General features: G+C 40.1%; 2 protein-coding genes across 2 annotated transcripts; both read right to left on the reverse strand.

Moving 5' to 3' along the window:
* Nucleotides 1-957: 957 nt before the first annotated feature.
* On the reverse strand, nucleotides 958-16059 carry msh5 (mutS homolog 5). Its single transcript, XM_030783015.1, has 24 exons — nucleotides 16006-16059; nucleotides 15741-15864; nucleotides 15332-15412; nucleotides 15042-15095; nucleotides 14245-14366; nucleotides 13889-13998; nucleotides 13455-13490; nucleotides 12874-12956; nucleotides 12604-12649; nucleotides 11890-12028; nucleotides 11204-11266; nucleotides 10987-11115; nucleotides 10406-10478; nucleotides 10191-10300; nucleotides 9336-9416; nucleotides 5240-5327; nucleotides 4641-4827; nucleotides 4360-4486; nucleotides 3886-4035; nucleotides 3314-3388; nucleotides 3056-3202; nucleotides 2408-2545; nucleotides 1173-1246; nucleotides 958-1069 (listed from the first exon to the last, which is right to left on the reverse strand). The coding sequence occupies exons 1-24, from the start codon at nucleotides 16057-16059 to the stop codon at nucleotides 958-960; spliced, it is 2403 nt and encodes an 800-aa protein (XP_030638875.1).
* Nucleotides 16060-19402: 3343 nt separating this feature from the next.
* lypc (ly6 domain containing, pigment cell) lies at nucleotides 19403-21681 on the reverse strand. The gene is made up of 3 exons (XM_030783016.1): nucleotides 21630-21681; nucleotides 20211-20330; nucleotides 19403-19605 (listed from the first exon to the last, which is right to left on the reverse strand). The coding sequence occupies exons 1-3, from the start codon at nucleotides 21679-21681 to the stop codon at nucleotides 19403-19405; spliced, it is 375 nt and encodes a 124-aa protein (XP_030638876.1).
* Nucleotides 21682-25704: the final 4023 nt, after the last annotated feature.

A 25704-nucleotide genomic window follows, 5' to 3' on the forward strand; every position in this document is an offset into this window, starting at 1 on the left:
ACTGTGTGAGGAGGGACAGTCAAACACCTACAGTATGTTCTTATAACACTGTAAAAAGACTGTGTGAGGAGGGATGGTCACACACACCCACAGTATGTTCTTATAACACTGTAAAAAGACTGTGAGAGGAGGGATGGTCAAACACCTACAGTATGTTCTTATAACACTGTAAAAAGACTGTGTGAGGAGGGACAGTCACACACACCCACAGTATGTTCTTATAACACTGTAAAAACACTGTGTGAGGAGGGATGGTCAAAGACACATTTATATTAACACATCTGTGAGTGTCAGAGCGTTCTGACTCTTTATACAATATAGAGTATATTATTACTTATATTACTGCATGTAGTAAAATACAGTGTAGTATGTTTATACAGTGCAGTACACTGGGTAAGTAAAAACATACTTATTCTCTGTGTACGCTTGAATAACTTTGTCGTCACAAATCCTAAGATCATGGAACAAAAGAAATATAAGCAACCAGTTCAAAGTTCAACAAAGAAATGAGCTCCAGTATTAGCAGTAAATTGAAACTGTTTTGATGAGGGTTTCCTCACTCCAGTTCTGACTGCAGGACTGAATATCTGTGCTCCAAAGAGGGGCTAAAACACCTGGTTTCACAGGTCAACTAAGTGTCCAGTTCTTACTTACATCATACCAGTTAATATTGGTCAGAGGTAAGAAACTGTGGTCTCTCAGCCCACACATCAGCTGTGTCCAATCATACAGAAAACAATTAACCAACACTTTTTTGTGTTATCTTAAAACAACTGTTGCCAAATAGTTTACGATATTAATGACACTGTTTAGTCCGTGATGTATAACTATTTAAACTGAATACTTAGTCCATTTTACCTGTTAAGTTCTCTGCAGCTGGCACAGTATGTGACTAAATGCTTGAACACACACACACTATAGCAAAATGTAACATGACCTAAACAACAAACTGCATTGTCATAGCAACGCCACAACGGCCTGGATTATCTCATCTTTCATATACTGCTGCAAGTCTAGAGAAGGGTCGTCCAGGTCAAGCTGAAGAAACTTCTCCACCATGCTTAGGCATCTGAAAAGACAGAGAGAGAAACATGGAAGTGAAACAGCCATTTCTTTTTCAGACGAAATCCTTTCATTTTCCAAATAACTCTCTGGACTATTTAATGTCCCACCTGTTGTTCTCTTTGTCAGTGGAGGGCTGATCAATTCTTTTAATAGTCTTCCCCTGTCTGTACAACTCTGAAACCTGCATACAAATACAACCCGTTAGTCTACAGGTAATACCTGCACACAAATACAACCCGTTAGTCTACAGGTAATACCCGCACACAAATACAACCCGTTAGTCTACAGGTAATACCTGCACAAAGATACAACCCGTTAGTCTACAGGTAATACCTGCATACAAATACAACCCGTTAGTCTACAGGTAATACCCACACACAAATACAATCCGTTAGTCTACAGGTAATACCTGCATACAAATACAAGCTGTTAGTCTACAGGTAATACCTGCATAAGGATACCACCCGTTAGTCTACAGGTAATACCCGCACACAAATACAACCCGTTAGTCTACAGGTAATACCTGCATACAAATACAAGCTGTTAGTCTACAGGTAATACCCGCACGCAAATATAACCTGTTAGTCTACAGGTAATACCTGCACACAAATACAACCCGTTAGTCTACAGGTAATACCTGCATATAAATACAAGCTGTTAGTCTACAGGTAATACCTGCATAAAGATACAACCCGTTAGTCTACAGGTAATACCCGCACACAAATACAACCCGTTAGTCTACAGGTAATACCTGCATAAAGATACAACCCATTAGTCTACAGGTAATACCCGCACACAAATACAACCCGTTAGTCTACAGGTAATACCTGCATACAAATACAACCCGTTAGTCTACAGGTAATATCCACACACAAATACAAGCTGTTGTCAGCGAAAACAGGTGAGTGATTCTGAAACAGTTTATGGAAAAATATCAATCAGTTATCGATCAATCAAATATTAGTTGCTCATCAGGGTATGAGTATGCATTTTCATAAAGAATGGTGTGCTGTAAACTCAACTTTATATAACAACATGGTATATAAATGTGTGTGTGTGTGTGTGTGTGTGTGTGTGTGTATTTGCAATGGGAGATTCTGGATAGCCGGAATGATGAAATTTCCTTTTGAATGGTGTTCCATCCATTCCACTGACATAAAGAATCTGTTCCCAGAAGTACAGAATATATTATGGGGTATTCTGATGATCCAATACCATATTAGGACATTGCACATCAGCGTGCCTCTTATTCTGGTAGTTAGCTGCACATTTTACAGACACAGCAACATGGCCGCATTGCTCACAGGGTAGGTCTCTGTCAGACTAGTGAATGGTAAGATACCTCGACCCCTCTCTGTACCAGAGCATGGGGCAGGCCGGCCAGAGTGGCAATGTTGGCTGCATAGCTGGACTCACATATACCCTCCTTCAGCTGGTACAGGTAAACCAGCTCCTCTCCATCAATGGCTGTTTCTAGGGTCTGAAAAAAAAACACAAATTCACACTCATCCACTTAAGCATCTGATAGAAATATAGATGTATGTATGTGTGTGTGTGTAAGTTGTCACGCTGGTGGTGTGGTGCAGGACCCAAGTGCAAGACACGATGGTTGAAGGTGACTAAACGGAAGACTTTACTTGAACTGAAGATCAAAATACAGGTGTAGAAAAGGAACAAAAAAAACAATAACAAAAAGGTGCAGCATGACAGTGCGCAAAATACACAAACAACGATAGACAATGGACAAGGCAAACACTAGGACTTAAATAGAGGGAGAACTAAACAGGGCAACACAGGATTGGTAGAAATTAACAAGGTTAATAATTAGACAAACAGGAACAGGTGAGGGGCAGAGACAGACAGATCAGGCACACAAAGACATGACAAACTAAAAGTCCAAACTGAGGTGCAGGCTGTGACATAAGTAAGAGCATGTGTTTGTGTTTGAATACGTATACATGTGCGTGTGCGTGTTGACATGTTGACACACCAGCAGGGAGAGCAGTGGAGTTTGAGGCAGTAGGTCCAGCTGTAACAGGCTGTGGAAGTTTGTGGCCAGGAGAACATGGGGACAGTGACTGGGCAGTTTGGCCAACCAGTGTCTGAAACATGCTGCCAGGAGAGACAAGCCATCCCCCTGCAAAACCACAGACAATGCTTACTTTTCTCTACATGTGTCCTTTCCTTCCTCATCAGTGTTCTATGTTCATGTCCATTCTCATTCTTCCATTTCTGAAATTCTACTTACTGTGTTGGTTCCTTTGCCAAATTCATCAACCAGAACCAGAGAGTTACCAGTGCTGTGGTTCAAGGCATTAGCCATCTGTTTGGAAGGAAGGATAAGACCCTTCACAAACAGATAAGAACTGAATGATAAATGTGTGTGTGTGTGTGTGTGTGTCTGTGTGTGTGTGTGTGTGTGTGTGTGTGTATTTCTTGCAATGGCAACAGAGAAAAAAATCAATGTGATAAATGAGAGAGCATCACTGTGACAAGGCAGCTATAACTTATAAACAGATAACACGACACATGCTGTAATTCAAAACTATTTTTTCTTTCTTTTGCAGTTCAAAAGAAAATTACAGTTCAATACGATTTTTTTTTCTGCGTGCACTGACTTTGGTATATTTGGGGTTAAATAAGAGTGAGTTTCTGTAAGAACTGATGCATGTTCATTTCATTTTTCCACAGCTTATAGCAGTATGTGAGTGAGGAATAACTGGAAGAGTGAACACTCTCCGTGTGTTCCACTCAAATGCTTGATCTGGTCTGAACATAGTGTAAAAGGTGGAATATGACAAAACACACTGAGAACTTTACCTGGTTTAAGTCTATCATGAAGGTACTGAGGCCAACGGACACAGACTCACGGCTCTGCATGCGTGTGAAAATGGCATCGACCAGGCCAATCTCTGCCTCTTTCGCAGGGACATTAGAGCCAATCAGTGCCATGAATACAATCAGTCCCACCTTAACACCCACAGAGAAAAGGGTTTACCGTGATCACAGCACAACAAAGAAAATACACATCTCCTGGTATGATGCTCAAAGACCTGTTTTACCCGGTTACCACCATCCCCTGGTTTCCACAGACCACGTTAGTGCTTAGTTGGGGTTGGGGCTTAGTTGTCTTAGGGCTTAAAAACAACTAATATCTTGAAAAAAAAGCCTTGAATGATCTAAGAGGTCTCAAAGAGATCTCAATAAGATCCTATATTACATTACAGTATTCATTCAGCGACCTGACTGACAGTGAGTGGATACTGTATGTGCGGTGCGTGTCAGCAGGCTTGCCTGTTTGAGATAGATACTCTTGCCTGAGGAATTGGGTCCCGTCAGTACTTTCACTTTACCTTCATTTTCAGAACTGCTGAACGGGTTACAAACAAACACTGGGTTGCACAGCTCCAGCAAGGGGTGTCTTTCAACATTTAAAAAAAAAAGCAGGACAAGAGAAATACAGAGTACATTTTATCAGTCATTTTTTCAACAAATATTTCAACAATCAAATCCGACCCCACAATGATAGCATTGCGTAGCCTTCACTCTGGTAGTGAGGGTGTAATACTGCCCACCTGGCCTGTGTGAAGAGCAGGCGACTGTGAGGAGAGAGAGTAGGACAGCAGTAGCCATAGTCCTGGGAGACCTGGGCCAGAGCGATCAGACAGTCTAACTCTGCACACAGCGACAGGACCTTATACATACATTTACTTCGCTGCAGCACCGTGGACTGTAACTGGGCCATAACTGCTGTTTCCATATCTGGAAAATGAAAGATGCAAACTGTTTAACTGAAAGTCACAGGAAACATCTAAAATGAATGGTAGGTGTTTTCTGTGCACAAAGCCAATCCAGTAACAGTTTGTCTTAATGTTACAGTACTAATGCACTATGTATGTCTCTCTCTCTCTCTCTCTCTCGATATATATATACACACACACACACACACACACACACATACACACACAGTCTTACAAAGACACTGTTATTCCATCAGATGCTCCAAGACACTGAACACAAAATACCTAAAACTCACCTCTTTCAAATCATCAAAACATCATAACCACTAACATCTTGTCTATTAAAAAAAAAAACCCATCTCGGACCCAATACAATACCAAAACCAAACATGTCACTTTGGACATAGATGTCTGTGAAATTAACACTAACTCACCCCTTATGTCACAGTGTAGATCCCCCAGCATCTGATCCAGCTCTTTGGTTCTAGCACTGCGATAGTGCAGCCTCTTCTCCGACAGAAACTGAAACCACATCACAACACACAACACTTTCACCATACACCACCAAACCCTGTCAATCAATGACACGAGCCTGTAGACTGGGGAAGAAATAGTAAAGATGGATTCCATAAATCAGAAAGTATAATTATGGCACTTATAGTTGCCTCCAAAACAAATGACAGCCTTGATTAAATGGATACACAACCACACAAATAATGATCTCATGATTATCTACTTATATCATCACAAATAACAGTCTCAGCTTTATGAAACACAAAGAGGCAAAATCCAAAGGTTTTGTGATTCACCATGTACCCACAATGGACATTCCACTGTGCAAACAGTGTGTAAGTGTTTGGGAGAAGAGACCCTCCAGTTAAAAATTACAATGCCCATGTGCAGCCAGAGAGAGATTCTGTCTCCAACATGTGGGCTATAACTGAGTATCCCAAATGAAGTAGCAAGTCTAGGAAGTCTAAATAAATCTCTAGCTAGAAGAGGTGTAAATTTAATGTAGGTTAGTTCACAAGAATTCTGTGAATTTGAAATCCCTCCTCACAGCTGGGTAGAGTGTTTCATTAATTATGGTAGCTTATACTACAGTAGCACAACTCTCTGAGTTTCATTTCACACAACTTCCAGTTCTGTCCATCTGCCTCCAAATGTCCAGCTCAAGACAGCTGTAATCTTCAAAAATGAGACAGCATGTCCAGGATGGGACATGGGGACAGGGTCTTTCTCAGTGACTGACAGCTGTTGTCCTGGTGTGAGCATGCAGAAACAGACCTCTGGGCAAATGGTGCACCAGGCACACAGCATGTTCTGAGATCTGTCCTACATCACTGTTATTATCATCATTATCATCATCTTGAATGAACCTTCAGGAGTTTTCATTAAAATAATAAAAATTGATCCAATTTGACAGTATGTGTAAAGTGAAATAATGAAAACAGTCACTTTAAACCAGCTGTAACACCATGCTTCAGGTGAAGGCACTGAATCTTCATGAGACTGTGGCTGCCAGCACATGCTTAACCCTTACCAAATATCCCATGACACGCAGAACGAAGACACATAGTCATCCTTAACCCTTACCAAATATCCCATGACACGCAGAATGAAGACACATAGTCATCCTTAACCCCTACCAAATATCCCATGACACGCAGAACGAAGACACATAGTCATCCTTAACCCTTACCAAATATCCCATGACACGCAGAACGAAGACACATAGTCATCCTTAACCCTTACCAAATATCCCATGACACGCAGAACGAAGACACATAGTCATCCTTAACCCCTACCAAATATCCCATGACACGCAGAACGAAGACACATAGTCATCCTTAACCCTTACCAAATATCCCATGACACGCAGAACGAAGACACATAGTCATCCTTAACCCTTACCAAATATCCCATGACACGCAGAACGAAGACACATAGTCATCCTTAACCCCTACCAAATATCCCATGACACGCAGAACGAAGACACATAGTCATCCTTAACCCTTACCAAATATCCCATGACACGCAGAACGAAGACACATAGTCATCCTTAACCCCTACCAAATATCCCATGACACGCAGAACGAAGACACATAGTCATCCTTAACCCTTACCAAATATCCCATGACACGCAGAATGAAGACACATAGTCATCCTTAACCCCTACCAAATATCCCATGACACGCAGAACGAAGACACATAGTCATCCTTAACCCTTACCAAATATCCCATGACACGCAGAACGAAGACACATAGTCATCCTCAACCTTTACCAAATATCCCATGACACGCAGAACGAAGACACATAGTCATCCTTAACCCTTACCAAATATCCCATGACACGCAGAACGAAGACACATTCATTGTTAACTCTTACCAATTTCCCATGACAAGCAGAACAGAGACAGAGTAGAGAAACCATTACAAGTGTGCAGAATGAGGGGGCAGGAAAACTTTGCGGGGAAACAGCAATGAAATACTGTCCAGGACAGGACAGCTAAAGCGGGAAAATCAGGTTAATTCAGGCCAGCTGAAATTATAGATTGCAAACCAAAATGTCTTATCTTGCAACCTGGCCACTACATGAGAAAATGTTCCTAAAATTGCACTTTAGATATTAATGGTGCATTTCTCACTGATAATGTCTGAGTTATTATTGTATAATAACAGGTTGGTCTCTTAAATATGTTGGTATTTGATATTAAACACCGAGTCAAGTAAGGAAGGCTCTCTCTCTCCGTATCTTCTTATTAGTGCCCTGTAGATTCTTGTCTCCAGTGTCATGTTAAATTCTGATTTTGTTAAATTAAATCTGAATAACAAACAGCCGTCAGTCAATCAGCTATCTGAAACTATCATGTTCACGAGGAGTGTAGATGCAGCTTAATGCTGAACCTTGAGAAATGTGAACTTACAGTCAATACACAGCTGCCCTCTAGTGACTGTCTTTAATACTCCCATGGCATCAGCAGTAAAATACCTCACCTTTCAAATCACCAAAGACTTAAAGGGAGATTCAAATGTTTTAAGTTTTAACTTGGACAATTGAGTCAACGACTAATTCACCACTTCATTAGTAACATTATCTTCAATATTACAAAAAAAATAAAAGATTTAATTCAAAACCAGTATATAAAATCAACTCAGCTAGTATCTTTCCTGTACCCTCTGAAGCCCTGTGGTGATTTGCAGCCTGGTTTGAAAGCTTTCTGTGGATGGAATGATACATGCATCTCGACTCTGTTTACACACTTGGGGCCGGGGACACTTTGCAAAGCATTAAGCATTATCGTGATAAGACTGGCCTTTGTATGCACATGAGTAGACCTCCACCTAAGTCTCCTCCTTATTTCTCTTCTATTGGAGGAATTTCTGCACACCCTGCAGTTAACAAACCAGCCTGGTCATTACCAACCACAACCTCATGACATTTCTCAGTAACACACTTACCCTATCCACGTCAAACAATTGGGACACATTTTGCCTTTAGTAATGGGCTGAAACTTTGTGCCAGTAATCATAACTGATAGTTTCTCAGTTGGTATATAATTGTTAATGGTTATTCAGAGAGTATTTCTCCATGTCATTCTACTTCCTTTACTCCATTGCTCCACATTAACACAAGCATGTGCTAACCCACACATACACAGACACACACATACTTGGGAAAACTAGAGAGCTAGCTTAACTTCCAGAGAAGCTTGTAGTGGCTATCTAATTTCTAATGTCTGTTTCCTAATAATCTTCCAGAGTATCCCAGATAACCTTGAGGGACAAAGTCACAATATTAGCACAATCCCTGTAGCCATGGGTCATTCTTGCCTTCACATTAATTTCCAGTGGTGTTTGCATAAACATTGATCAAGCAAAAAAAACAAAAAACGTCATGTGTTTTCTATGCTGCAGACAAAGCAATGTGAAAATTTAATTTAAGCTTAAATGAATGCCATGAACATGTGACTGAGCTTTTGCTGTTTGTCTCTCTTGCTGTCATCTCGGGAGAAGCAAGAAACACCTTGGAGGAAGCCTGGGACATCTTGGGTGAGCTGCACGCATGGCAGCAGTGATAACTTGTGAGAAATCGGGGCCAACTCAGGAGACGCACTGACTGGTTAAAATTTGGGAGGGACTGTTAATGACTCAAGAGAGGCTGGTGAGCTCTAAGGGGATGGAAAGAGCCACTCATGAGCATGTGGCAACATTTTGGATGTCGCCGACACCACTTAGGTGATGTTGGTGTCGTGTGTTCTGACTATCACAGCTGACTCTGCTGGAAGGACTCAGTTACAGCCTGCAGCCCAGGGCCAGTTCAGCCCAACAGCAGCTCCTGCCAGCCCAGCCTTTTGTCCCTCTCAGCCAGAGCAGTGAAGGAATCCACTGGGTGCATCTGGCTGTTACATGTGAAACCAATCACACAAGTAAAATGTATAACATTTAAACAAAGCACCAAACACAAAGACTATATTGCCCTTTGGCAGCTAACAGAGGGAGGAACATGTGCAGGTGTCACAAACAAACCATGAAGTCAAGCCCATCGATCTCAAAGTCCTCTTTTTCCACCATGCTGGGCAGCTGGGGCACCGAGAGCAGAAACCCAATCTGTCGGGGGTAAAAAAAAATCAGTGCTTTGGGGAAAGTAATAAAAATAATTTCAATAATTAAGAAAACAGTAGTCCATAATGACAACAATACCCCAGACTAGACAGCAACCAACAACCATCTGCGACCTCAGGTCCAGCTGTAGCAAAGTCCTTTTTTTCCCTAACATAGGCGTTAACGGCATTCATGATTTTTCCTAGCTCAATCAAATAATATTTTCAACTCTTCTAGTCATGTAGGATTTAGAAAGGCAAGTCTTCAACTTAATTGAAAGCCAGAAAGCTGAAAGATAAAACGTACTGCCAATAGACAATTCACTTTCTAAAGAAAGTTCGCTCGTCTGCATTGGAGAGAAGACACAGTAACAGGATCTGGATGGAAGGACAAGCTTCTGGGTTCTGTATTCTCACTCTTCATATTATCACCTTTTAGGGCATGTGGTGGTTCTTGTTACAAAGTGTACGTCTCTTTACAAACTCACAATAACACTGATGAAACACATGCTGAATACTGAAGAAGGTTAAAAGGAACAAAGGCAAGGTTTTCATAATTCTAATATGCAGATTGCCCACCTTCCCCTCACTCTGCAGTCACATGTGATGACACTGTAGCCAGTCAATTACATCACTTATGCAAACAATTAACAGCTATCAGCAAGACCAGACAGAATTTGGATGCCAGGGTTAAAAAGCTCTGAGGGAAACACCTGCCTACCAGCTGAAACCAAGAAACCCAAAAACAACAAGAGTCAAACCCAGTATGTCAGTGACAGACCAGGGGGATGTAGATGACACAGCAGGAGGGGATGCATGGGTCCAGTTTCTCCAATTCACTGCGAGCAACATCCGTCAGAAAGTCAGGCAGACCCATCATCTTCCTCTTCTCTGCCAAGACAAGAACACAGTTCTGTTCAGTCCTCTCAAATAAACATGAACCCTGAGCTGAGCTCTGTATGAAATACACTGGGTGCATGTTTAAACCTCACTCACTCTCATCAATGGCAGGGTCAACGTTGGGTTTGACAGTGAATCGGTTTTCTGATAAACTGTTCTCAAAGTCCACCTACAGGAGAAAAACTGCCCTGATATAATTAAAAGGTAGCATGGTAGCATGGTAATTCTTTGATTTAGCACCTACTCTAAGCCATGTGACTTATTCATGTCTGTCTTTTTTTTTTTTTTGCTTTTGTTACTGTGTAGGGCTCTATTCAGACACTCTTGTTATCTAGCAGGGAATGTCACAGTTGGAACACATTTGGGAGATGTTGATACATAGGCTGCTACACTAGTGGAGCTGCTGGCATTGGATTGGCTCCTATAAAGAGCTCTTATAAGGCTTGATCTGTCATCCTGACATCACAATGAGACTGAGATCACCAAGTTTGCCTGAGTAATATTAGTGATAGCGTGATATTTTTCCTTGTCACAAAAATCGACACATCACATATACATCGCAAGACTATTTACCCTCACATATAGTCATGTGTCCATATTATACTGTTTAATCACATGTTGTAATGTGTCCATGTTATACTGCTTAATCACACATGTAGTTGTGTGTGCTCCAGTACCACTTTGCTGATGAGCATGGCGATATAGTTGAGATCATCTGTGAACTCTTCACTGATCTCCTGAAAGAGCCGGACGGTCTGGGGTAGAGACCGCACTGTTTCTCTGATACACACCGCACTATACACTGTCTGTAGAGAGCAACACAAACAACAGATATTAAAGGAACAGAAACACTTAAGAAATGTATAGCTACACTCTCTAGACCAGTAGTCCTACCTTATACAGACACTTCCAGTCATTAACTTTAGTATGAGAGAGACTCATTCTGCGCAGCATTGTCTGAGAGCACAAAAAACAAACCATCTTTCAGTGAAATTGCTACACAACAGCAGGTTTCAAAACTACAGACTCTGAAAAAATTTTAATTGTGTGGTGAAAAATGTATGGTCAAACTGGGTTCACAAAATGAGACCCAGCTCAATGTTTTAAAGTGGCTGTTCTTCCATGTCTTGTTTCCTCCAAGAGGTGTCCATAAAAAAAAGACTAAATGGCAGTGCCTCCTTTTTTCACACCTTTCCTTTCAGTTAGCATAAACCAATAAAGGAAGACAAGGACAGAACTGCACTGGTTACATGGGCGTGGCTCTAACAGCCAGTGAGGAAACGTGTCACAGAGCATGCCAGACCACCTCAATTGGTTATCTACTGACATTTATAAAAGACATGACAGAGAAATGGAAGCAAGGACAGATGGATAACTTGACAAAGAACATAAATACAAAAACAAACAAAAAAAACCCCATCCACAATATTCACAACATGCACGTGAAATAAATAGTATTACATTATGTTAAAGGACCAGCAGATTAGCAAATACAGTTGACTGAAATTCTGAAAAGTTTATTGAGCAACAGTGAGTGATGGAGTCATCCGGCCTGTGCGATACGTTGAGTAGTGTTGTACCGGAATGTTCCTGATGTTGCGAAGGCAGCCCTGCAGAGTGTTGACATAGTCAGAGTTACGAGGAGACGTAAAGAAACGCACAACCTCCTGTCGCCTCTTCAACACAGCCAGGTCTCTGGTGGGCCGCAGAAACCACTGCCTGGGTTAATCAGAAGAAAAGTGACGATGGGGGAAAAAATTGCTGATTTGTGTTTCCTTTTTTTTTTGTATAACTACGCAATCTAAGCACAAAAGGGGACATTCACTCTTGCTGAACTAACCATATGAAAATTACTCTCTGAGAGACAGACAGTAAAAGGACACTACATTTTCCTGACTCCTGTGACAATAAATGAAAGCCATTATAATCAGATCATACACCATATGGTGGAGTTTATGCTGGCTAGAAATAGGTCTGGGGTTTTTTTTTACACTTCAATATGACAGTTTAACATCTAAACTTACACAACTGGGAATCGCACAGTAAACCTTTTGTCAGCACTTCAGGTTACTGTGTAAAACGTGTAAAAAGAGACAACTCTAAAGTCTACGCAACTGGTCAAAACCCAGTATGAGTTTTATAACAAGCCAAAGTGTGAAAAGGAGTGATGTGCCCCTTTAAGAGAATCAGTACTGCATCTCCGGTTTTGCATTAAAAAGTGTCTTAAGGCAAAACCAGGAGGCTTATTATGATAGAAAATGCATCCAGATAAAGTGAGAAACACAGACCATCACCTCAGAAGTCTGGAGCCAAACCTACAGCGACACCGATTCAGAATCGCTGAAACACATACAGTTCCACATTCAGGTTATTTACGCTTTTACATGTAATCAGAGGGGTCGACTTGGTGCTGTATTAGCCATTAATGAGCTCTAGTTACAGTTAATAGTCCCAATTACAATTACACATACAATAAAACATTTATGAGTGGATATACAACAACCCTTGCTGTGGGACTGTGGTTCAGACTTGTTTTGTGGTTATAAAACAGAGTCCATGTTTACCATAAAGACTCAGGCCCTCCTTCTCTCCAGTCTGCTGCTTATACACAGATGGGTGCAGTTCAGATTTGAATATCTGGAGAACACTAGGAAGAAAAAAAAAGTGGAGCCATGTCATATCACAGTACAATAAGTTCAGACATATCACAGTACGATAAGTTCAGACATATGACAGAACGAAAAGTTCAGACATATCACAGTACGAAAAGTTCAGACATATCACAGTACAAGAAGTTCAGACATATGACAGTACGAGAAGTTCAGACATATGACAGTACGAGAAGTTCAGACATATCACAGTACGTGGTTAGAGTAGGGATGGCAGAAAGGTTACTGTCTCCATACCAGTTTCTCATTCCTTTGCATATTATAACCAATACTGATTCTAAGTCTCACTACAAGTTTGTCCTCTGTTTTTCAATTAATGCAACTTCCCAAAGGAGTTGAATGACAAGGTAGGGGGAAAGTGTGCAAGCACTCGGCTTATCACAGGTAATGACAGGGGTAAGACTACTGCAGAGAAGAAACATGTAAGGCCAAAGCTGTTGTCTTGTTTTTCCTTTACTGCAGGGTGATCAACAAACCTGTATGTGTCTCTGTCAATATATACCACATCATTCCTGTGAAATAACAAAAATTGCTAAATGTTAAACACATTAACATAACAAAATTTTTTTTAAAATACTAAATGTATTTTTACAACAATTCAAAACACAGCAAATTCTGCTCCAGATTATGTTACAATATGCTTTTACTTGAGACCACAGTCGAAAGCAAAACACTTCAAGATACAATACAGATCCTTTATCATTTTCCCCCTGTTTTGCTTTTCATAAATACATGAATATTTTGTGTCACAATAAAAAAAAAGTTTCAAATTTCATCTTGGTCGTGCTTAGAGGGTTGTGCTAAATGTAACCAAACTGAATATAATCAAATGTAAATAAAAAACCACCATGGAACTGAACACATAAATAAAACCATACTCTACCCATACATATTGAGGTGAGTGTCTTACAGTGTATATGTAAGGATCTGTAATATGGGTACCCCTACATCACTCTCCTCCAGCTCCACTCCAACTCTCCTCTTATCTAGACATTTCAGAAGAGCTCCTAGAGTCCGCAGCTGCAACAGACAGTTCATCTCAGCTGTCTCAATCAGAACAGCTCTCCTCATTACATCACACAAAAAAATGGTCAGCTTAGTTGGGACCATGCCTTGGCTAATTTTAGCAATAACCGGGACACAGCCCCTGGGGGGTTTTCCTGTTGCAAGCTTTGCAGTAAAATTAAAACATTTAAAGTTAGGTAAGATCTGGAAAAACAGATAATGAATAGTATATACACTGTAGGTGAATAGTACATGTCTCACCATTAGGAGTGATTCATATGATATGCAAGAGGAGAGGTAAGTGATTCTGTCTTTTTCTGTGATTAGGGGCGGGAGGAAAGGCAGGTGAGCAGACAGCAGTCTCTGCTTACTGATGTCCAGCCCTGCAGGTAGTTACAAAGTAACCCCTGAATGAAGCATGCACGAGGCAGCACTTAAACCACACTATTACCTTCCTAAGGGTACTCAGTGAGGTATTCCTCTAGCTTATCAGCTGGCATGCAAATGTATACAAACTCAAGGTAGGGTCATTTAGATTAAAAAACAAAAATACAAGAACAAAAACAAAAAAAAAACAATCATGGCATCATTTTGATTTGGGTCCAGAAATAGCCGTCACAATGTACACTGAGTCAAATAATGATCCACGTACACCAGAGTGTTTTTAACTGAAAATTCAATGCAAGAGATCACTCATGAAAGCTCAAGATATCAGAGAGATATCAAGATATCATTAATGGCCCAAATACAGAATAACAATCAAGCACCAAAAAGGGAACACGCAAAGAGAAAAAAAATGTTAAATGCTAAATACCAGAAAGCCTTTATCTACTGTAAAATTTCTACCCTGAAAATCATGCTCATAGTTCCGAGGTGTAGCAAACATACATCAAAAACATGCAAGCTATTTGTACTGGCCAGCAATGTTTGACTGTCAGTGCTTACTCCTATCCACATCAGACTCAAACTAGGTTAGTGGTGAAATCTTAGGTTTTCAGAGCTCGTGATAATATACAAACTGAACAATATAGCAGAATTAAGGCTCTCTTTTGACTTACCAAAGTCAGAATTAGGGTACAAAACAATCTCTGGCTTAAACTCTGGGTTTGACTCTGAAAATGCAAAGGAAACACAGAGAATGCATCTTTAGCCCTCAAGCCCCAAGCTGAAGATTTCTTCATTTCTCTCAAGATAAGAGAGTGACCTCCAGTCCTTCTGTCAACTGTGGTCATGTCTGGTCCACAGGTGCAGGATGAGCCATGTAAACACAAAACTGATCTGATACTGCTACAGATGATTTAACACAAACATAATCATAACATTAATTCTGACACATTTTAAGACTTACTTAGTCCTCTGATGAACTGGACCATGCTACGATCCTGCTTTGCACTGGTGATCATGACATGGGGACAAATGTCACGTACCACTACAAAAGAGAAAAATGGGGATCAGACATCTAGAAATTATTTCCTATAATAACTCATTTTTACCTGTGCTGGTACATCAGTTAAGTATCAGGTCTTGAAATCCAAGCTACAGTAAAACACTGCTCCTCCAGCCAGTCATGACACATTCAGATGATGGCTTGCTTGCTTGCTACCATAACCTGTCAGAGCTGGCTAACATACCTGTGTCCAATAGCTGATTATTCATTAGTATGTATAATATACCTCTGTCCAATAGCTGATTAGTCATGAGTATGTATAATATACCTCTGTCCAATAGCTGATTAGTCATGAGTATGTATAACATACCTCTGTCCAATAACTGCAGCTCATGGTTGTCCACAGTGTCGGGCATGCAGTGCAAAGTGCAGTCTTTACTGTCATAGTAACTGAGTCCCACTTGTCCATTTTGAACAAGCACGCAGAGAAAAACCTTCAAATAAGAAAAACAGGACTCATCTAAACGTATACAGCTGTGAACTTTTGCTGGATAAGTAATGAATTGTCTTATTTCCAAGATTAGGCCTTTGACAATATCATTCCCTGATTTTTCAGTGTATGGAGTGCTTCTTACTTCTGCTGATAATGATTCTTCATCTTCATCATCTTCAGTCAAGGCAGAAGACATGGGTGCAGTACACCTTTCTCTCACATTATTACCGTTTGTCATTTTGTCTTAAATCAAAGAGTGAAGAATTAAAATGCAGCAAAATCCCACGTGTATAGCATGGGACGTGTTTAGTGTTTCACTCAGCAGAAGAAACAAGGTAGAGGCCTTAATCTATCCAAAGTGTATGCATCTTCGCCACAGAGAGAGAGAGAGAGAGAGAGAGAGAGAGAGAGAGATGTTATAATATTATAATAGTCATGGAGACATCTCAGACAAACTGACTGGCCAGCGTTAGCAGCTGTCACCGGACTTTGATCTTAGCGCAAATACCCATTGTGCGATGCTGATTTGACCCCTGCTGCGGAAAAAAGTTTAGTAGCCTGCTTCATTTTTACACGCTTAATGGAACCACAGTTAAAGACAAAGACGTACGCCCCATTATGGTTATATTACCGCTTTATCTTTTCACATTCTTAAACTGAGAGAAACTATTTACCAGTTAGCATGCCAAGAACGATAAGATTTTTGTTAGCTAGTTGGTATGTTTGACGAAGATTCAAAATAAAAGTTAGCTGTCTTTAAATTTACACAAAGAGTTTTAAATAGATTTAAAATTAACAAAACTATTTAAAAAAAAAACCCCAAACAAATAATCTTTCAAAGGAACCTTGTTTTTTTGCCGGGGTATTCCTTGACGTAAGCTATCTGGTGTTAGCCAACGAATATTAAGACGATAATATAACGTTTGTTATATCCGCTGCGCGCGACTCGTCAAGCCAAAAAATACTTCTGCTGAGCTTTTGTTTTCAGTTGAACTAATAAATTTCCTCATCAGTCCCTCCATTTAATTATTTATTTCTTACTTATAATGTCCAGGCTGTTCATTCGCTCTGGAAGTTCACCTTGGTCTTCTAACACCTCTATTTAAAAACTATTTGTTTACAAGAATTTGTTTACATCACCTGTGTATCACGAAATCTTTGGCTACGAGATTGTTCAATAGACTCTGAAGGTTTTCTAAAATAAACCTCACAGATTCAGGGTTTTCTGACAAAGGGTTTTTTGATTAGCCCCACGCATAAGTGAAGAACGATTTCCAACAATAATAGACAGCTGTCCTGCTATTAAAAACTGAGGTTTAAATTAATTGAAATTTTGACAGTAGTATGATAATCAGCAAATTATTGTCCAAATTAGTCTCGCAATGCTGACGTAAAATTGTCAAAGCACAAAAATGTCCACCAGATGATCTACCAAAAATGAGTTCAGTTCGACCTATTACTTATCAGGTGTCCTTCTCCAGCTCTGCTCGGCATCTTAGTTTGGTTTTTAGTTACCTTCTGGTCTTCTTCTTTAACGCTTTCACTCATTTAGTTTCGTCTGTGTTGGCTACCCCGGTCTTGTTCTCAGTATGATTAAATCCTCTTGGATTTCCTCCAGTTTAATAGCTTTGTTTACAGTTTCCTAACATCTTAGTTAACTCAAAGTCTGCAACACCCATCCATCCATCCATCCATCCACTAAAATGAGCACGCAAGCCATTATAATGTGAAAAATGGCTTTATTAATAAACTAGTTTTGACACATTAGTAGCTTTGCTTCATATTTACGTAATTAAATTCATAGATCAGCAATAAGTTGTGAGTAATATTGAAGTACTTTTGAAGTACGTCTTTAAAAAGGCTAAAGCAAGGCACCATAAATACATGGGAACAATACATCGTATTTGTACTAAGAGTTTCTGTGACAGCCTAGTGCACATGTACACGTATATGTAAAATATTAGCTGAAGTTTACCTTCCCTTGCATGTATGTCTGAGAATCTGTGACCACTGCTGAGAAGTGAGAGCAATAGCGTATTAGCCACAGTCACCCACCTTTGAGCAGACCCAGTGTCTCCCTCTAGATTTAAAGAGGGCATGACGCAATTAGCCTTCAGACCATGTATCCCAAATTTAGGACACACCTCTGACAGGGCATTGACCAGGCAAACCACATTAGATATTCTTATACCTCAGTAACAGTACATGGCTTGACCGATAGTGTAATACAAGCAACTAAAAGAGAAAATAATCTGTTTAGTGTTTATAATGCTGAGAAAAGTAGCGCTGTCCTAATTTGTTCATAATATTTCTTACAGTTGATGTAATTTTTCATTTGAATTATTTAGAAAGAAACATCTAAGACATATGTGATTTACAGATTTTCTTGACTGCTTGAATGCAATACTCACAACAGGATTTTTGTTTCAAAGTCCATCTCAGAACAGAGAACACAAATCCTGTGTGCAGATATAATCACAAAAAGAGTGACGCCAGTCTACTTATGAAAATGTATCTACTTCAAGAGACCCACACCTCAAAACTGAAAATACTTCAAATAAAATCAAAGGTATCAAAGAAAACAGCAGCACTAATGAATAGTTTGTTTTATCATTACAGGGTGATAACTGAACCATTAACACTGAATGCAGTCTTCAATATCATGTATCAGTATGCCTTTATTCACCGAACACTGTATACAACATTCAGTTAACATCCAGCATTCTTACTTTCTACGAAGGCTCTGAATCTATGAAAACTGGAGAAGAAGAAATGGAAGAGAAAAAAGAAGAGACACTGTAAAAATTGAAGACGCGTGTTGTGGCTAACTGACTAACGGTGAAGCATGTGGTGCTTGAAGTGCATGTTAAACATGTTAAACCTCTCTGAATAGAAACATTATCAAAGTACCATTCTGTAACAGAAATTAACAACTGTCGGTAAAAACAATTTTAAAACAATTTTACTGTGAAAAGGCTCAGGTTTCCACTAATGCAATGAAAGTGTAGATTACAGTTGATTCTTTATTTGACTGTAACTGTAATTTTAATTGTAACTGTGATTTTTAATGTAGTCAGTATTGTGCAATACCATCGGTAACACCTGTGGATGTGTGATTATGAAGCCATACTAGACTTTACACATGTGCTAACTGCGTCAAAGATTTAGCATTTTAACATACGTGTTGCCTAATGTTATTTTGTTTAAAATCATCTTCATAGTAACTAAGAATTGTGTGTGGTGTCTTTGGGGAAAAAAACAAAGCATCATTTGCACAGCGTGTTGAATTTTACATTCTGGTTTGGGGAAAGAAACTCATCTCTTCAATACTGTATAAAAACAACAAATGACTTGCTGTTTTACTCAAAAAATGTTTTTGTTTTCATCATTTAGATTTTGAATGTACCTTATAGATCCCAGTTTCCCTGACTGTACAAAGCTTTCAAGGAAAACCTCTAACAGACACTAATGCAAACCCCATTAAGTCTCGACTGAAAAACATATTTGCCAGAACTTGTATTACATTTTTACACCTGTTACTAAGTTAGTGAGAGGAGAAAGAGAGAGAGAACAGGCATGGCCCACAGGACAGCTGTTGGGGTGCTGGCTCTGTTACACAGGTGTGTCTCACAGCAGTCATTGGTGAAGGTAAAATTCAGGCCCATGGCAAACTTCTCTCCAGTGATCCCGCACAGGGAAGGGAGAACACAGCTCTTCTCATACAAGACTATCTGGAACTCACCTGTCAGGTAGAAATAAAACTGACCCTGTAACTGAAACTTCAGGAAAAATGTTTTCAGAACAAGTGAGTTATCCTCTCACAAGTGAACCATTTCCTCTGCTGATGATCCATGACGTCCAGTTGGTTTTGGGTTCAGCTGTGAAACTGAACTGAGCAAATTTTAAATCATTTTTTGTGACTTAATAATTGAAAACCAGTATTACACCAAATACTTAATTGACTATGACTGTACATATCTCAATATCTGAAAATCAGAACCACTGAAATGAGCACACAGGAGCTGCTGAATTAACTGTAACCCCGAAACACAACGTTATCAGTATATACTGCTCTCAGGACTGCTGGCTACTTCAGACAAATATTCCTGTTGGTGACTGAACTAAAATGCACTTTAATCCAACCACAGAGCAGAGTTTTGAGCTAGTTATGTTGTTGTTATTGTTTCCAGTGATATTAACACGGATTACTAATAAAGGGAGAGATATTCTTCAGCCACAGTATGCAGTTCTAGTGATGAAGATGAAGGAGGAGGGCACTCTTTATGAGTATGTTAGTAATATTACACAGCCCAGAATTCATAACAGTTAACCACAAATAGTGCTTACCTCGTTGTCCAATGGCTCGACTGGAGAGACACAGTTGTCCTGGTGGACATTTGGTTGGATATTTAATGCAGTCCAGTGGGGAAATGGAAGGGAACACACATGTATAGCAGAACAGAGGCACTGCAAAGAAGGATATCATGAATAACATGCGGGTTTTCTCTTCTGATTTTCATCTCCATTTACTCTGTAATCTGGAATGTCCAGTAACCTACGAAAACGCGTGAGTCTTCTTCTCACAAGTGAACCTCCTCACACTAGTCCAGTTAGGTTAGCAGACACACCTTGCGATACATGTCAAACCAACCATTGCAACTTGTAAAACCATTTGGCGCGAAACATTGTCAAACGACATAACGCATTTTGAGGAGAGCACTTTTCGACATCACCCGCAGTTAGACTGCAAATGCCCCTTACCGCCACTGACCGCTGAGGAGCAATGAGGGAGAGAGAGACATAGGCCAAGGGAGCCACCGCAGTTACGTTCCTCCAACCAGAGTCAGTCGTTATGGCACAGTTTGGGATTAGTAGCGCGAATCTTAGAGGTTGGATGCTCTTTCGCACTGGGTAGCACCAACGGCGTTATTGCGTACGCCTAACTATTGCGGACATTCTCACTTGGCAATGAAGTACGCCCTGCAACACATAAACAGTGTGTGTCCAACTATCTCATACAGGATCACAGAAAAACAAAGTACGACATACCAGGCCATACAATTCAATAAGTAAATGTCGGAATTAGTGAGAGCGGTGATTAGTTAATTATTAGCTGATACAGATAAACATTTTGCCGCATCTTTGATTGAAGACACACCTCTTTAACTTGAGGGCGTAGGATAATGTTTGCGTGCATTTTAGACCTGTTGTAAAACCTTGAAATGAAGTTAGACTAAAGTAAATTAAACCACTAATTCCTAAGGACAGAAAATGCGTAGAAAAAGCGCACGCTTTTAACATGGCAATATTTGAGTAGTTGTTCGATGCAGCATCGCTGATGACCTTAACATTTGCGTTGAAACTAATCTGGATACAGTAGTCTAAACACTGAAGAATTAGATGGCTAAAGAAAAACAGAGCCAGGTACTTTGAACTGTGGTATGTCTTTTCAGTGAACCAGATGAGACGCGTCGCAGAATTTACCAAGAGTGATTGCTTATAAAAAGGTTGATGGTTTGCGTCTTTTTGCTAGCTTAACAAGTGCATCTGTTCCTCTGCGCCAGGTGTTGCGCTGGCGTCTGCCTTACCAATTTCCGTGAACTGAACCCATAAAACAATATAACCGTCAGTTATGCGTGTAACTTAAACTTCCTAATGCGAAGACATTATGTGGAAGGGACATTCTAGCCACGCCATTCACTACACACTCTTTGCCTTTCATTCTCTCTCTCTCTCTCTTTTTTTTTTGATGAAATTTTTACTTACCAACAGGTGGGAGCAAAAGAAGCAGAATTAAAGTGCTGTGGAGGCGAGACATGATCCAAGTTTTTTTTTTTTTAAGATTTCACTTATTCAGTGTTTTTGGGGATCCTTTTTACCCCACAAACTTCAAGTTTCCAGTGCAAGATCCTGCCCAGCTGTAAACACGAGTTATTTCTTCATTCCACATTTCTCGGCGACCTAAAAATATGTCTCCACCCTTGCGCGCGTAATTGGATTAGGATCCGAACAGTGATGAAGTTACTGTACCATAACCAAATATTCACGTCAAAGGCCTCGTTTAAAATAGTAAACACACCATCTGGACAAAAGTACACCCATTTCCATGGTTGTTTGGAAATCAGTAATGTTCTGGTGGAAAAGAAAAGGGGCAAACTGACTGTGACTGTGTGTTAACTACCTGAACGTAGGTCTGTGCAGACGCGACTCAGGAACAAGGGTAGCGCTGACCTCTCGCCAGCAGAGGTGGAGTGAAGGTACTTGATTCAATTAAGCATTATTTGTTAATGAAAAACATGAAGTGGAAGAGGCTGAATGTCAAGTGACTGGGAGTCATATGACTAGGAGAATGAAAGGGAGGAGTAGGAGATACTGAGACAGTGAGCGCTCTGCTCTGCACAGTGTACCTAAATAACGTATGAATGTTCACTACAGGAAAGCAAGTCTATTAAGATTAAAACCTAATGCCTGTTTACAGTCAGCAGGTTGTCTTTGCAAAGCTTTAAAACTTGATATGAAGTCTGTTGGCATTGTGCTTTTACATACCCTGTGTCCATTGCCCTGGTGTGCAAGACTGGATGAACTGGGACACAGCACTTTTATTCAGATCAGAGAAAAAGTCATAAATAACACATAGCAAAATCCTGAGTCCTCTCTCTCTCTCTTTCTGTGTGTGTGTGTGTGTGTGTGCGTTTTTCAGTGTGTAAAAACTGAGAGCTTGAAATGTCATAGTGATAAAGGTTATAGTAAATATTTTGGCCAAAGCTGCAACCCTGACTTTCATATACCTCACAGACTTATACAGAGATACAAAATGCAAAATACAAAAAAGTGTAAAATATCAGTTCCTACCTATAGGCTACAATATGACTGAAGTTTGAAGGTTGGAAACTTGTTTGCCTCTAATGAACTTAGAGGAAAAAGTCTATTTAGTGTCTCTCAACAAAGCAAATCATTATTGAATACTGGAACCTCTTAACATAGGGCAAAACTGTATAATATAATGCTATAGTTTCGACAAAACTATTACTGAACATATGACATGCAACAATACGTAGGATGCCAATATGTAGCTGCTTAGAGTTTCGTTAAAGAAGTAAAATACACAATTACAGATCAGTTTATTAGGAGCACTTACCCAGTGCTACCCCCCACTCCCTGTTGCCCATTGCCTGTTGCTTACTGGCTCTAGAACACCCTGAATTCTCTGGGGCATGTATTCTACAAAGTGTCAGAAAAATTCCACAGGGATGTTGGTCTATTATGACACGCATGCATCATGCAGTGGTTGCAGATTTGGACAGTGGTCCAAAGACGCTCTGTTAGATTGAGGTCTGGTGACTGCATGCCCGTAACTCAAGTGATGTGAACTTACCATCATGCTCCTGGAACATTCTGTGACAGTTTGTGGTTTGTGGCACTGGACATTGTTCTTGCTAAAAATATCCACGTGAAGAATGGTAAACTGTAGCCGTGGAAGGGATCTACCTGAAACAACACTGAGACATACTGTGGCATGCAACATTACAAAAATTTTTCTTCAGTGTTTTCAGAATTACAGTGCACTGCAAGGAACTGCTCTCAACATGATGAGTAACTGGCCTGATGAAACTTCTGTAACTTGTAGTGTAAAATCATGCAATAGCTGACTTTCAGGTCTATTGAAGATGACTTCTATTGGCCTTCATCTAAGTAACACTGCTGTTTGATAAGTGAGGACCTACAAGCAATGGTAACCAATAAAGAAAAATAGTGAAAACTTCAATAAAATGCTGGCTTTAAAAAAACTAGTGGAGCACAAATAAGAGTGAAAGAGTTTTTGCTGGCACTCTCTCCTACATGCTCTAATGTCGCCCCCTAGTGTCTCAGAGGATCCAACACACCACAGTAAGGAACTTATTTGGGATCAGCTACATACTTATCAAATCTGGCAACAGCTCCAAACTTAGTATTACTCTGCAGTGGTGGTAACTGGCAGTACATATCTGTCTGTGTTTACGATTTATGACCTGCCCAGATGCTCCAGAGCTCAGCTTCCCGTTTTTCTATTGGAGAAAGACAACTGTAAATATTTGTCGGCCAGGACAGATGGAAAGCACAAAGATTGGACTTTAGGAATGAGCAGCATCGATGTCCCTTTCAATCTGTCTATCTGAGATACTGAGAAGTTAAATTATCACTTAAAGAGGTAGTAAAGTCGTACTGTTTCATGCACAACCTCAAAGGCTACCTCAGTTGGAATGGTGAAAAATAACTGTCTAGACTTACAGAAAATAACTAAGTAGACTTAAAGAAAAATAACTGTCTAGACTTAAAGAAAAATAACGGTCTGAATGAGCATCCCCGTCATCTTCTCATTCAGGCCACTATGTCCGTAATGTGTCTGAAGTACAGTTTTCACAGCCAGTCACTCTCTTGATGCAATTCAGATAATTTGGTTTTGTCTGATTCATTCTTGGCCTCATTTCGTTTTTTTTTAAGTTCTGGTATTGGTTCTCCATTATGAGGTTTTGTGTGTTTCCACTTGTTTTCTGATGCTGAAAAATTATGCTCTTTTTTTGGAACAGTTCTGGGGATTTTTTTAAAATTCCGACCAAAAGCAAAACAGAAGTGAAAGATCGTGTGATGGCCTGTGAAAAGGTGTTGCCGTTGTGTGGGTCAGATTTGACTGTAGACATGCCATTCTCCTCTAGAGCTGAGTTTGTGCCAGCTCAGATGATTGTATTAGCTGATTCTCTGTCTGATCTGTAGTAATTACCAGAAAACATTAAATCTGATTTGTCACTCATTAATATCAATTAACACATGAGACAAATGAAAATCTAGGATAAATCTGGGGCCAGATTTGCTTTAGATCTGTTCTGAGGTTGTTTCTCTCAGTAACCACTGGGCACGAGGAATGCTGAGACCATAATGAAACATGTTCTTTATTTAATCAGATTTGCTGAATTTATTTTTTGCTGTTATAACAAAAAACAAAAAAAACAATTCCTGCTCAATTTGAGATCCTGCCCTGTCATTCCACTGTTCAGATGTGATTTTATAAAGAGGGTGTGAACTATGATATAAATAATGTGTCAAAGAAGCCTGTGTGGCCGTTTTCTGCTCTTCTGATTAATAATAAAACCGAGACCTCAGTAAGTGTGTCTCTTCCATGAAACCAGTGTGTTCACTTTATTTCATACAAAAGGTATTATTAGAGGTCAAAGTCAGATTCTCCTTTCTCAAGCTACACCTCAGGCTCCATCACTGACAGATTCATCCACTTAGACTTCACCCTTTCACATCACCCATAGACTTCTCCATTGTGGCGCACAGTAAAGGCACAGAGGTGAAGTACATGTCAGTGTATGTTTGATGTTTCTTCCATTCCGGTGATCTATCACCATTGTTCCTCACAAACCTCATTTTTTCCTTTTTTCTGTCATTTTATCTGGTAGTCCAGAATTTTTCATCTTTCCTTAAGTAAGAGGAAGCTCTTACTTAATTTCACCATTTTCTTATCAACAGCCTTCTGTGTAGTTCAGCTGTAGTGTTTTTGATCATTTTCTCTCAGTTCTGTGTTATTTAAGAATCTCCGTGATCGCACACACACACTGTGAGCAGTGAATTTAACCTCTGTGTTTAACCCATCCTGTACACCCAGTAGTGAGCAAGCACACACACCAGGTGCAGGAGCTGTAGGCAGGACTCCTGCACCCGGAGAGCAGTTGGGGGTAAGGGCCTTGCTCAAAGGCACTTCAGCCGTGAATGTTGAGGGAGGGGAAAGTGCTGTTCACCCAATCCCCCCGCCCACATTTTTCTTGCCAGTCCAAGGGATTGAACTGACGACCTTCCAGTC

This window comes from Chanos chanos, chromosome 8, assembly GCF_902362185.1.
Source record: "Chanos chanos chromosome 8, fChaCha1.1, whole genome shotgun sequence".
In the NCBI taxonomy this organism is placed as follows: Eukaryota; Metazoa; Chordata; class Actinopteri; order Gonorynchiformes; family Chanidae; genus Chanos; species Chanos chanos.